Source organism: Sciurus carolinensis, chromosome 3 (genome assembly GCF_902686445.1).
Source record: "Sciurus carolinensis chromosome 3, mSciCar1.2, whole genome shotgun sequence".
In the NCBI taxonomy this organism is placed as follows: Eukaryota; Metazoa; Chordata; class Mammalia; order Rodentia; family Sciuridae; genus Sciurus; species Sciurus carolinensis.
The window spans coordinates 16,598,551-16,613,737 of record NC_062215.1 but is presented as its reverse complement, the minus strand read 5'-3'; the positions used below and the strand labels follow the sequence as shown (position 1 = coordinate 16,613,737).

The 15,187-nt window shown below is 32.1% G+C and overlaps 1 protein-coding gene across 1 annotated transcript in view; it reads left to right on the top strand.

Moving 5' to 3' along the window:
* Efcab13 (EF-hand calcium binding domain 13) overlaps positions 1 to 15,187 on the top strand; it is a 163,110-nt gene that overhangs the window by 18,598 nt on the left and 129,325 nt on the right. The window contains 3 exon segments of the mRNA XM_047543767.1: positions 1,105 to 1,248; positions 10,812 to 10,955; positions 14,428 to 14,499. Coding sequence (XP_047399723.1) covers positions 1,105 to 1,248; positions 10,812 to 10,955; positions 14,428 to 14,499 — 360 coding nt within the window.

The window sequence follows — 15,187 nt, the reverse complement described above, 5'->3', positions numbered from 1 at the left end:
TAATGTCCTCCAGGCTTATTCCTATTATTGTTTATTACAGGATTTTCTTCTTTTTAAAGGCTGAATAATATTACATTGTATTTATATACCACACTTTTTTCCCCCCTTTAAATCCATTCATCTTTTGGTGACGTTCAGGCTGTTTCCACATCTTGACTATTGTGAGAAGTGCTGCTGTGAGCATGCAATACTAATATAGCTCTTTGAGATCCTGATTTCAGTTCTTTTGAATACATACCCAGAAGTAGGATTTATTTTTTTCAGAGTAGCTTTATTTTTTTCGTAATTTTAATAAAGGTTGTTAGGAGGAATCTTCCTAAACTCCTTGCTGTTCCTACCCATAAACTTACCTATAAACACAACCCATAGTCTTCCCTTTTATCTTTTTGGAGAAGTTTCTCTATCAGCAGAGTAACTCTTTCACTTTTAATTTGGGTTCAGATTTTTTTTTGTTTTCTTTGCCAGTTTTATACTTATTTTTCAGAGAAGCTTCTTCAGTTGTTTTCATTAGTTATTCCATTTTTTTTTTGCTTCCTATTTCACTGAAATCTGGCTTCACTTCCAATACTCCAGTAAAACTCTTATTATTAAAGTCACTATCATAATTTAAAAATCTTTATTTTATATTTAGCACTATTTCCTGAAAATAAAATATAGTATTTACCTAAACTAAACCAAATTATTTCAACAGGCTTTCTTTTTTGACACTCTATTCTGAAGTAGAACTGGAAACCGAAGAATGAAAATATCTTTCCTCCTAGAAGCTGACAGTTCAGTAAAGGATATTGACAAGCAAGAAGTCTGTAATACCAGACCTTTGGTTGAGATAGATATGGGAGCACAGAGAAAGTATTTAATATTCCCAGGGAAACTTATGGAAAGCTTTTCCTATGTGATCTTTGCATGACTTTTCTGACAGTTTCTCACTGTCCTCCAGATATATCTAAATAAATCATGAGATAGATTTTAAAGTAAAGAATCTGAAAAATAAATGTTTGCTCCCCTTTCTTCTTTTAATGATTATTTTTTTTCAAGAGAGTAGAGGTAATAAGGATATTTTTTCCTTTGCATTAATTAACTAAATGTTTTGTTATGTATGTGCAGCACTTCTTAAAGCCTGTAAAATTTTTGGTAAAATTCGAAGTGGTAAGATTTATGTGAATGATCTGCCAAAGGTCCTTGGTACCTTGAAGATTTCTCTAAGTGATTCAGAAATGCTGCAGGCACTAAAGACTATTGATATTGATGGTAAGTTTTTTCTTTTCAGTATTAATTTAAATTGGTAAGATTACAAATTATAGGAAAGCTAATCTTTAAAATGTTATAAAACATCATTTTTGTTGTATGTTCTAAAACATTTTTATGTTTTAAAAACATTATTTGACAATAATGATATTAAAAAATTGGGCCTCAGGTACACATAATTAGATTGTTTACTGGATTGGATTATGATATATTCTCATCATTGGTCTATGGATGACTTACTTAATCATATTTAGTTGTGCAGTGGTGCTTTAATAATATGATAAATACTCTGACCTGACCACCCAAAATGAAAACCTAGGACCTTAATAATAACTTTAATTTATCCATAAAGTTTATTAAACAATCCATTCTTTGATTTTCCAACCTGAAGTAAGCATTATTTTGAGACTTATGCTTATGATATCCATGCTTTTATTTTTATATAGTTTTATTGTTATGGATATATATTTCTGTAAGATAGATAAGAATTATAACTTCTTAAAAATATTTTTAGTGATAGATGAACACAGTAGCTTTATTTTATTTATTTTATGTGGTGCTGAGGATCGAACCTAGTGCCTCACACGTGCTAGGCAAGTGCTCTACCACTAAGCCACAACCCCAGCCCAAGAATTATAACTATTTTTTGTTTTTAAAACTTCAGTAAAAAATTTATCATGATGTATGTAATCTCTTGGGGCTTTTTCAATTAATAGTGGATGACTAAGATTTATTAATATTGTTGCATGCTGCTTTTAGTTTGCTTAGTCATATGTATAATATTATCTTGTATGAATGTATCACATTTTATCCATCTGCTCTTTCACTGATGAGCATTGAGGTTCTTTCAGAGTTTTTGCTACTGTGAAAATATTTGCCATGACATATTTCCTGGCGTGTATGTACTAGAGTTTTTCTTGGATATATACCCATATATACAAACTGTAGGTATACAAATTAATGCCACACTGTTGTCCAAAGAAGTTGTATCACTTTACATATTCACTAGTAAGTAACATACCCAAATAAGATATTCTAGGAATCCACTTTCTTTTCCATGTTTGGTGTATTCAGACTTTTTTTTTTTTTTAAGATTGGTTCTTCTTAGTTATACATGACTTTAAATTTTTTTTTTTTTTAGTACTGGGAATTTAACAAAGGGGTCCTTAAACACTGAAATACACTCCCAACCCTTTATTAATTTTTATTTTGAGACAGGGTCTTGCTCTTACTGAGGGCCTCACTAAGTTGCTGAGGCTGGCTTTGCACTTGCAATCCTCCTACCTCAACTTCCCAAGTCTCTGGGATTATAAGTGTGCACCACCACACTCAGCTTAGACATTTAATTTTGTTAATTACATGTTATAAAGTGGTACTATGGAAGCATTTCTTAAACAAGGCAAAAATGTTTGAATATAACAGAACCATATTAAAAAAAAAAAAACTTTTGTTCTCCAAAAAACACCTTAAAGTAAAAACATGTTACAAACTTGGAGATATTTGAAATTTGCACAAGTGAAAAAGAATTAATTTTAAGACGATTTAAAAAGCCCATACAAATCTGTAGCAAACAATGAGGTAGAAAAATAGGCAAGACATATAGATAAGTATTTTACATAAAAGCACATATAACCAATGATTATATAAAAAAGTTATTCAGTCTGTAATCCCAACTACTCTACAGTCTGAGGAAGGAGTATCACACATTTGAGGCAAGCCTGGGCAATTTACTGAGACCCTGTCTCAAAATAAAATTTAAAAATGACAGCTTTAAATAATGATATACTATACTATCAGCCCTAAGTTTAATAAGGGCTGAGGGTGTAACAAATCAGTATAGATATGATTTTAATCATGCTCATGTTGATTAATGGTGAAGTCACCTCTAAAATATTTGCTCCTACAACTAATAATGCCTAAAGAACACCTCTTTCACATTTGTCTAAACGTTTCTATCAAATATATTTTTAGAAATGATAAAGCTGAGTTGAAGAATATAACACTTTGACAGGTATTGCAAAATTGTCCTGTTCCTCTACACAGTTTCCCTAAGTCTAGCCCAGCATAATGACCATGAGTACCCTTTAAAACTAGGGGTTCTAAATTCTATTTATATTGACCACAAGTCATTTAAAAAATTTTTTTGTAGTTGTAGGTGGACAGCATGCCTTTATTTTATATGGTGCCAAGGATTGAACCCAGTGCCTCACACATGCTAGGCAAGCACTCTGCCACTGAGCTATGGCCCCAGTCCTGACTACAAGTTATTATCCTTAGGAATTCCATGGATGATTTTCAAGTGGTCCATGATGTGGTCGTCCCTCTCAATGTGATTTTTAAATTTGATTTATTTACCATGTTTAAAATTACCTATGGGAAAATAGTTTACGTAAAATTATGTTATTAAGGTATTGTTTTGCCTAAAATAAATATAGGATGGAATAATTTAACTAATTTATGGGATCAGATAGCATACATGTCACCATATCAATATTTTATGCCTGATTATACTGTTTGCTCAGTAGGAATTAAGAAAAGCACATATGCCTTTATGATTGTAGATATTTATTCTTATTTATATCAGCTTAACTTAGGTTTAAAATGACAGAGGAAAAGTACCCCCAGACCTGCAAATCTTGGTTTTATTTTCATCTATGAATATAATGTAATACAGAAGCTAGGGTGCTTCTTATGAAAGATATTTCTTGGCAATGGAAGCATAAAACTGAAGATGTGTCTTCTTATCTATCTTGAAAACTCACAAAGGATGGATCTTTTGTGAGAAGTCTTGATTATTAATGGTAGGAAAATTTTCAAACTTGGATTTTCTTGAGCATACATCCTGTCTTTAAATATCCTAGAAGGATGTTTATCCCTTACATTAGTCATACACAATTGGAAAGACCTTGTTTGTGTGCCCTGGGAATGTTAACTTACTCTGTGACTTGTATAAGAGAAAAAAATTTGAAACTAAATTTCTGTAAAAATATCTCAATTCACTCCAGAATTTTTGATATTTTAACATGAATTTTAAAGGAGATATTAGGAGAATTAGTGACTCTGACATTTCCCTTGAACATGTAATTAGATGAGACTATTGATATCTGCTAGCTTAGCCAGTTCCTGCTTTTTTGGATGCAAGGAATACTGGAAATGAAAATGGTTGTTTGTAAGCTATGCCAGAGGTCTGTGACATTTTCAAATTGGTGGAAAGTTTTTTTAAAGAGCAAAACTTTCACTAAAAAAAAAACTTGCTATTTTGTGCATTTATGATACACCTGTACAGCTTGATAAAACAGCTGGTTTTCTCCTTTGATGAAGAAAGAATCTTCACGTTATTGCTCATTGCTTCACAGTGATATTAATTGATTTTGTCAAAAGTTCTAAAAGAAATATAGCTGTTAATGTTGTCATCTTCATCCGTATCAGAACCTTGAATTATTTCCTTCTTAAGAGTTTTTGTCAAGAAATTGAAGAAAAATATGAAGTTCTCTGATGTATTTCTAAGTAGTTTGCATATAGTTTTATTGAGATATAATTGACATACAATAAGCAGCACTTTTTTTTTTAGTTGTGATGGACCTTTATTTATATGTGGTGCTGAGAATTGAAACCAGTACCTCATACGTGCTAGGCAAGTGCTCTACCACTGTGACCCCAGCCCAAGCTGCACATATTTAAAATATCCAATTTGATAAATTTAGAGATATGTATTCACTTGTGAAACCAGCACTATATTCAATATTATGAGTTTATTCATCACCCCAATTTTCTTCATATTCTTTATTGAAGTCTTCAGTTTCTCTTTCCAGCCCAGTTCCATTCCTAGGCAAATCTCAAACTGCTTCACTCACAATAGATTAGTTTATATTTTCTAGAATTTTTATATAAGCGGAGTATTTACTTTTTTTGGTATGGTTTCTTTCACTTCAACTTATGTGGAGATTTATCCATGCTTTTATGTGTGTATTGATGATTCATTCTTTTTATTGCAGGATATTATTCCATTTTATAGATATGCAATGATTTGTTTATTCATGTATGAATTGACAGACTTTGGTTGTTTCCAGTTTTGGCTATTACCAAATAAAACTGTCATAAACATTCATGTATATATCTTTTTATGGTTATATTCTTTCATTTATCTTGAGTAAATTCCTAGTAGTAGAATTATATGCAAGTCCTTTTTTGGATATGTGATTAGTAAAATATTTCCTTCCAATCTGACTTATCTTTTTATTAAGAAGGTCTTGAAAAAGCAGTTCTTACTTTTGATGAAGTCCAGTCTACATTTTTTTCTTTTATGCATTGTACTTCTGATGTCTTATCTGAAAGATCTTTGCCAAGGTCACAAAAAAGTCAGAAAACAAGTCAAAGTAGTTAATTAAAATTTGGAAAGATGTTTCACTGTTTTTGAAGGAATGAAGAGCCCGCTTTCAAGTTGTTGCACTGAAGAAATTTGGAGGCAGATAATTTGACAAGCTTCCTAATATTGGAGAAAGTTTTTTTTTTTTTTTTTTTTTTTGGTGGTGCTGGGGATCGAACCCAGGGCCTTGTGTTTGCAAGGCAAGCACTCTACCAACTGAGCTATCTCCCCAGCCCCAAGAAAGTATTTTTATGGTATGGAAATGAAAACAATTAAGCCTTTTCAGTTTCTTTGCAGTTAGGTGCCTAGAGACAATTGGATGGAAGCATTCAAGTGTTTTTACTTCTGCTCAGATGACATTAAACTGAAATGCAGATTCATAATTATTTTCTTTGTGGTGGTCCATAACATCATTGATCTATAATCCTAATAAAATTAATCTCATTTACTTAATGACAGAAAGAAATGAAATCAAAATTATTTGACTTGAAGAATCTTGACAAATTGATTTTTCTTATAAGGATCTATATTTGTTCAGAAAATGAATTTAAAAAACCCTGATTCTAGGGCTGGGGATATGGCTCAGTTGGTAGAGTACTTGCTTTGTATGTACAAGGCCCTGGGTTCAATTCCCAGCTTCACCAAGAAAAAAAAAAAAATTCTGTTCTTTGGCAAAGTTTGTGAATCAAGATTTTCAACTCTGGTTGCCATTAAAGATGACTCATACGCTATCATGAAAAAAACAACCAATATCATCATTTATACAATTTAGATTTCCTTTCTTATTTCTTTTAAGAAATAGTCATTGTTTTTTACATGAAAAATGAGATGACTTCTCTGGTAAGTATCATTTTAATATTGTGCAATATTTTGTGCATGTATTTTAATGGGAGAGAGGGAAGAAAGGAAATGAGACAAATCTTTCATAAGAATCTCAACTGGATCCATTATCTTCTCAGAAAGGTTTGGAACCACTGGTAGAGAGCACTTTTCCATAGCACAGCGAAATCAGTTCTGTCCTTTAAGGGTAAAACCCATTATGCTTAATCACTTCTCAGGGAAAATTGGCATGTTACATGTATTTTTTTTTTACATCTAATTATAAATATAAAAATTAAAGTCAAGCAGAAAGCATTACAAAATCTACAATCCTAGTTCATAGCATTCCTGTTATTGCTGGAGCACTATTTACTACTTGATTATAACATGTAAATTTTTTTCTGGTAAGTTTTCTTTATATATAGTGTTAACGTTGACTGCTGTCATGTACAGACAATGGTATTCTAATGTCATCAGTTAATCCAATTTATATTTTTAGTTTGTATTTTTTTTAATGAGTTTATCAATATTATTTGCTAATGGTATTTTTTTCCCTTCTATTTCTGAACCATTTTTATAGTTAATGGAATGCTGGATTTTTCAGAGTTCCTTAAGGCTGTCAATGATGTTTCTTATTTGACCTCTCAGGATCCAGGTAAAAAGACTATTCTTCAAAAGTAAAGAAGAGAATGGTTTTGATAGTAACTGATTTTAGGGTAGGGTGGGTATATGATTTTTTTTTTTTTTCAGAATCTCATACTGGGAAAATAAGACATGAGTTCTCCCCTCCCCCAAAAGGCATTAAAATGTTTGGATCACTGGACACCTGGCACAACATCCTAACTTTGTATCTTCGGTCTCCAGTTTTCTCTGCATTAAACTGATGAACTATTCTCTTTAAACACTACTATTGTTATGCCATTTTCTTGCTCAAGAATTTAGATGCTCTTTTGAGAAGGGTCTGTTCAGTTCCTTTGCCTATTTATCGATAGAGTTATTTATTTTTTTGGTGTTAAGTTTCTTGAGTTCTTTGTATATCCTGGAAATGAATGACCTATCTGAGGAACAGGTAGCAAGATTTTCTTCCATTCTGTAGGCTCTCTCTTCATGCTCTTGATTGTTTCTTTTTCTGTGAAGGAGCTTTTTAGTTGTGTATAAGTAAAAAGAATCAATTTAAGAAAAATAATTTAGATGATCTTCCCATTATCGGATGAATCTAGTTCAAATTTTTATGCTAAACCTCCTCACTTCTTTAAATTTTGCAGCTTCTTTCTCCACAGATTTTTTTCCCCAGGTTTATTACTCTAATTAATCTCCATACATGTCAATTTCATTCTTATGTCTGTGCTTGTGTGTGTGTGTGTGTGTGTGTGTGTTTCTGTTGAAGTTTCATATTTCTTCTCTACCCCTGACAGTACTTCATTTACTCTGTCAGGAATTTGCTTGTATTTCTCCCTAAAAATTTAGATATTATGGGTCTCCTAATGACTTAGTTTACATTATAAATAAATTGTAGGGGCTGGGGAGATAGCTTAGTTGGTAGAGTGCTTGCCTTGTAAGCACAAGGCCCTGGGTTCCATCCCCAGCACCAAAAAAAAAAAAAAAAAAATAATAATAAATAAATTGTAAATAAAGTGATTCAAAGTAGTATTCATGTTAATGATAGAAATAGTACTTCTGAAAATTTGAGGCCTCTAATATTCATGACCTGATATTAGAAGTTCTTGGCTTCTTCATTAGGTAAGATCAAGTTTCCCTGATTGGTATTTACCTATGTTTATAGTTAACAGACTGTATTTTCTTAGAGTCAGGCATGTTTGAATTTGATAGTCTTTGTATTCCTGGAAAGCATGCATAAGGCAAGAAAAATTCTTTGTTTATTCATTCTTGTAATAAATGTTGCTAAATATCTACCATATATAGCAATGAACAATACAGATGCGTGATGCTTGGTTTGCTTTTCCTTTTTGACTCCTTACTTCCTACTTGACGTCTTGATTAACTCTCATAACATTGGGATTTTTCTTGATTCTGTTTGTCTACTTGATTTTTGACTTACAAATTGTTTCATGTGTGGACTTCTAAATACTGCCTCCTTGTTGAACCATGGCTGAGAATAGCTTATCAACTTTGATGTATTCCTTGCTCTTTCAAGTCCTGGCTTCCTATGTTGACTTTATTTTCTATTTGTGGTTGAAGTATTCTGAGACTAATCAGACTCCCATGTTTCTTTTTTTTCCTTTTAAAACAAAACATAATAATTTATTATTTTTATAAAATATCTGAGCAGTATGTATATTAACCTACAAAGACCCTCTTTTAACTCTTACTAGCTTGCTACAGTTTAAAATATTGACTTTAAACTCCTTATTATATGCCACAATGAACACACATATATTTATATAGTTTATGTATGTTTTGTCAAGACAAAATGAGTTATCAATTACCAGGTAGAGGAGAGTCAGAGGACCTAGATCTTATAAAAGTCAGGAATCAAGAAATTTCTCCAGAAAATGATGGGAAAAATATAAATATTCTTTACTTTAAGAAAAAGGGAGGTTTTGCTATCTTTTTTTCTCCCAAAATGATGTGCTATTATTTATATTTCTCAATTATGAAATTTATCATCTTTAACATAATTTCTGGGTATTTATATATTTTTTTCTATAAATTTTCTTTTTACATTTATTGCCCATTTTCAAAACTGGGTCATTTATTTCTTATTGTTCTCATATTCTGGCTGCTGATTCTTTGTTACATATATTATAAATGTTTTCTCCTATTGTATTGTTTTAATTTGGGAATGATTTTTTTTTGACACAGGAATGTTAAATTTTATCATGGAATTTATTAACTTTCTTTTATTTTTTCCGAGTTTTGCTTAAAGAGCGTTCTCACCTCAGTGTACACGAACACACGCACACACACACACACACACACACACACATACACAAACACACATTTTCGTCATTATTATTGGCTCTTGTTTTTTAAGGTTCCTGTAAACCTAGGGATGAGGAGAGGAAATGAGAATAGAGCAAGTTAAAATGTCACAATGAAACTCACTGTGTCCATCCATATTTTTTGAGGACACTTCTTAGATTGCTGAAGTCTTTTATTTCTAGAATTTTGAAAAAACTTGATTCTGACAATTTTTTGCCGGTGTTCTCATTCCATTATGGAGGAGGAGGGTTTTTTTGGATTTTTTTCTTTGTTATTTTGTCTAATTTGATCAGTAACTACTAGTTGGATGAATACATAATGTCCAGTTTTCCCTCCTTGGTTGTGCTTATCTTATCCAAAGGCTTGAGGATCATTATGCTTATTATATCCTGAGTTTCAAGAAAATCTAATCTGACTATAAAGTGATTTGCTTTCTGGAACTTGTGTGTGTGTGTGTGTGTGTGTGTGTGTGTATGTGTGTGTGTGTGTTTTAATCAAGGGATGTAGTTGTCAGGAGTATTTAATTTAGCAGTTGGACACAACTTTCAAATTAAGTTTTCAGCAAAGGCTTTTAGTGGAAAATTCTAAATTGATGTAAACATTTTCTTCTAACCATGTTTCCAATTCACTTTTGAAGTTAGAATTGCTAGCATAATAATATTAAATTCCTACAAAAAAAGAAAAACCTTACAGTAGCAGTTAAACTATTGAGGAACTCTTTGTAGTATGATAAAACAGCTGAAAAGAAATTTCATGTCTCTACCTTTCTTATTTTTCTATTAAAATTTTCATTTTTAAGCAATTAACAACTTCAGATTTTGTATTAACTGATTTGCTATTGTGGATTATATCACTGGTAAGAAATTGTCCTAGTCAAGATTTTTTTTGTGTGTGTGGTGCTGGGGATTGAACCCAGGACGTTGTACTTGTGAGACACTCAACCAACTGAGCTATCTCCCCAGCCCCCTAGTTAAGATTTTTAAGAGTTAAATAGTATAATGATTAAAAGCAAGCATTGTGTATTAATATCACTAGATTAGTGTTTTGACTTTTCTGCATACCAGTTGTGTAGTTGAAGGGGATTTTTTAAGCTTTAGTTTCTTTATCTGTAAAGTAGAGATATAAACCTATCGTGATGATTGAATTAGCTAATGCATAACTTTTAGTGCAGTTCCTGATACATAATCAATATTTATTAAAATTAGCTATTGTTATTGATATCATATTAATAGTAATAATAACAAAGATTAGACTTTATTCTAGAAATGTGACCAGAATCGGGAAATGCCTACTTAGAGGTGTGAGTATTTAGAAAACCCCATGCTTATGTAAGTTATTTTTCCCTATTATATTACTGACACAAAATTAGTTTTTTTTCTCCAGGGAAAGTTGTTGATTCTTGTGGAACAATAATTTATTTATTTATTGTTTTTTGCAGCATTCCAGGAAATCTTGGAGAGTTTTTCTAGGATAAAAGCTGGTCGTGTTGCTATTGATGAAGTAGTTGCTGTTTTGAGTAACATGAATATCTTTGTAAATCCTGACACACTGGAAGAAGTGATAAAATATTCCTATATTGACAGTGAGTTATTTGAATTTTAGATACTAATTTTATGATTCATCTTTTGCTTTTTTTTTATTTTTTATTCTTCACTCTCTGCCACTGCCACTGCTCACTGGTGCCTATAGTAAAATATAGTCTTGAAAACTTAAACCAGTAACTTCTAGAAATTTCATATTTTTTATATGTTTGGTAAAAGTCTAAGTGTAAAATGGATTTAAAATTTCTTTAACTTCATCTCTCTTTTCAATTGTCATTTCTTGTCTTTTTGGAGAGGTAGTTTCTTATATCAAGAATACTGGCTCTACAAGATCTAAGTTTCTTGAATTCTGTTTTATTATGTAGTTTGGATTAAACTCTCTTGCTATGCTGTTCAATTACCATTTGCACAATGTAGATTGCTTTAAAACATTATAAATGTATTTAGCAGATGTTTTATATTAAATACATTTGACCAAGGGATATTCTCTAATACCAGATAGTGATTGAGTAACTAATTAATTCATTAAATGAGTCAGATAATCTGTCATCTATTATCTAATGTACTTGGACCTGTGCTAGGTGATACAAAGTCGAATAGAATACAGTTCTTGTATTCTTGTATTCTAAAGGAGCTCACATTCTAGTGTTGAAAGAGTCAAGTAAACTGAAAATTATGCTCTGTGACAAGTACTATAATAGAATATACATAGGCTGCTAATATATTTTGGAAGCCCAAGGGAAAGATTATCAGAGGAGATAATGTCTGAGTTAAATCTTGAAGGATTAATAGGAATTAATTGGTTAACAGAGGCGGTAAAGGGTGAGAGACATTTTAGATTGAGAACAGTTTATATAAATATGGCAGAAAAATAATCAGACATGGCATCCTTTTCAGTGAGTTTCACTGGTTTTGTCGCTCAGTAGTAGCTTTGTAGTACATGTTTGGCTGCTGATATGTGTTCTGGAGGTAGAACCAGACAGCACAGAGTTCTGTTAGGTTGTTATTTATGGTAGGCTCTGGAGTAGTAGACATGAGTGGAGGACCATATAGGAGATAGACATTAGTGGAGGGATATATTGGAGTTTGAAAATATCTATAAAATAGAAATTTTAGGTACTGATATCAAGTCACATTAGAATTAAACATTTTTTAGGATATATCCTACCAGGAGCAACAGAAATCATACATGAAACTATTGTAGCACTTTGCTTTTTGGCTTATGAAATTCTAGTCTGGGTCTCTAGATCTCCTACTTTATTTGGGAAGTGGACTGGACAAATGATACTATTGTTGTAGGGATTAAATATGAATATATATCACAGTGCTTGGCACTGTGAACAAGTTCAAGAAAGTGGGCAAAAACCTAAGAGTCATCTTTGACAGCTTCATTGCTCTCTCATTCTCATGTAATCATTAGAAATTCTCTTATGCATGTATGTGTGTTTGTGTTTATTTTTGTGGTACTGGGGATATAACCCAGGGACACTCTACCACTGAGCTATAGTCCCAGCCCTTTTTATTTTTTATTTTGAGACAGGGTCTTGCTAAGTTGCCCAGCCTGGCTTTGAATTTGCAGTCCTCCTGGCTCAGACTTCTGAGTCACTACGTTTGGTTACAGGATGCATCACTGTGCCTGGAAAATTTCATTTATTTTAAACTCCTACATATCTATAAAGCTTTCTATTTCTCTATCTTGATTCAAGTTAACATAACCTTTTCTTAGGACAATTGCAGTTCATCCTTGCAAATCTACCCATATCCACATATATCCTTTTTACGTTACAAATAGAATGATGTTTTCAAAGCACAGATATGATCTTGTTACCCTGCTTGCATAAAATCCAATAATAGCTCCTGGACAAGAACTGTTTAGGGTGACTTTAAAATAGTGTATAAGGCCTTGCATGGTCTGACCTTTACCCAGACCTTCAACTTTGCCTCAGACCTATTCTCCATTGCTCTGTGCTTGTTTAGTTTCCACTATATACACCAAACCCCTTCCTGTCATATACTCATTGCATTTGTTCTTTTTTCTTCCTTGAATATTCCTCTTCCATTTAATTCCTACTTATATTTTAGTCATTTCCTATTTATACTGTAGATCTAAACTCAACTATCTATTCTTTAAGGATTTTCTCATTCACCTCTCTCATAGTACTAATTATAGTTGCAATTTGTGTTTTAATTTTTTTAACATTTGTATTGCAATTGAGACTAAGCACCAAATGGACAGATACCATATCTGCTTTTGTTTAACATTGTATTCTTGGTACCTAGAAAAACACAGTGCATATTAACTGCTCAACAAATATTTGTTGAATTAATGAATAATTCTGACTTCTTATGCCATCATCTCCAACTAGAAAGAACAAGATATCCCTCCTTTTTTCATGTGTATAAGTTGACTGCAATTTGAGGCAAACATAAAGAAGGTACTTATCTTTTAATTATGAAAATCATCTTAATAGGAATGTTTGATTATGGGAGCTAAAACCTACTGGAAACACCTAGATTGAGCAAAAAGGTAAGGTGAAATACTCTACAAATGAAAACAACAGGAATTTGGTATATAATGGAAGCTTAGTAGTATAGGAAGATTGATGGAACCTAAAAGTGGGTGGCTGAGTGGGGGTGGTAGAGAGTAGCTAGAAAACTTTAGGGCCATGGTATATACTTGCTTGCCATTTTGTTAAGAACAACCTACTCTCCTTAATTTTAAATTATCAGTGAAAGTTTAGCCTTGTATTAGTGTTGTTGGCAGGGGAATTTAAAGGCAAAAGACCTATAGGTCCTATTTTGGGTCACCTTGAGGTAGAGAGAGTTTAGTACCTGTAGAAGGTGATAATGTGATATCAAGAATCTATGGGAGCATGCCTCCTCCAATGACTTGGGAGGCTGAAGCAGGAGGAATGTGAGTTTAAAGCCAGTCTCAGCAATTTAGCAAGGCCCTAAACAACTCAGGGAGACCCTTTCTCTAAATAAAAATGTAAAAAAAGTGCTGGAATGTGGCTCAGTGGTTAAGTTCTCCTGGGTTCAATCTCTGGTACCTAAAAGGAGAAGAGGAAGAAGGAAAAAAAAGAATCTATAGGAAGTGTTATAACTGCACAAGTCACAATAGCCAAACTGTGGAATGAGCCTTGGTGTTTGTTGGTGGATGAATGGATAAAGAAAATGAAGAATGAAAGTATGTCATTTGGTTGTAAAATGAATAAAATGTTATCTAGATTATCTAGTAGAGAGATTTAAAATGCTACTATTTCTTTTAATAAAAACTTATTAAGAAGCAAAACTATAATCTTCATTTTATATTTCACTACATATGGAGTTACTCATTCACAATTCCAAACATTATTTAAAACTCATAATAGTTGGTTCTCTGTCCCTACAGAGACAAGCCTTAAAATTACTACATAGCAATACATTTCTATATTGTTTTTATATTAGATATAATGAAAACGATTTGTGTTCACAAGTAAAGACAGTATTTGAACTTATTTATTTCTATTACAGGTAACCAGACAGTGGATATTGGCGATATTATATTTGTTTTGAATGACCTACAACAACAGTATGAAGATGTTTGTAAGGGACCTCTTGTTGCTATAGCAAGTTTTATTTGTAAATATAGTGTGTTTAAATTAACTCCTAATTTATAAGTTTTACAAAGGGTTTTTGAGAGTCTTCTTTGAACCCTTTAAATCAGGGAGATAAAAAGTTAGATATAATAATATACCTTGTTAATGTTGATTATGTAATATTATTATCCATAATTGTTCTTTTATGTTACCCTTAATACATTGCAACACAAAGTTAAATTTAAAACAAGATAGTAATAAAAAAAATTCGGTGGGTGCAGTGATGGGTGCTGATAATCTGAGACAGTGGGATCACAAGTTCAAGGCCAGCCTCAGTAACTTTGTGAGGCCCCCTCCTGTCTCAAAATAAAAAACAAAAAAGTACTGGAGATATAGTGCAGTGGTAAAGCACTCCTGGGTTCAATCTCCAGTATAAAAAACAGGATAATATTTAATTTATAATTTGTAGGGTATTCTGACCTCCTAACATTGATCCTTCTATCATTATTAGTTTTTCTTCATTAAGTACATTGTTTTTGATCTCTTCTTATTGCATATCATATTACTCACTATACTTTTCTCATTTGTCCAAATATCGTTTGGTTAAAACTGCCTAGTCCAATAATTTTAAGAGTTATGTAGGTTTATGAAGCTTGTTACATAAAAAGTAGCTTCTATCCTCAATCCTTCCCCAG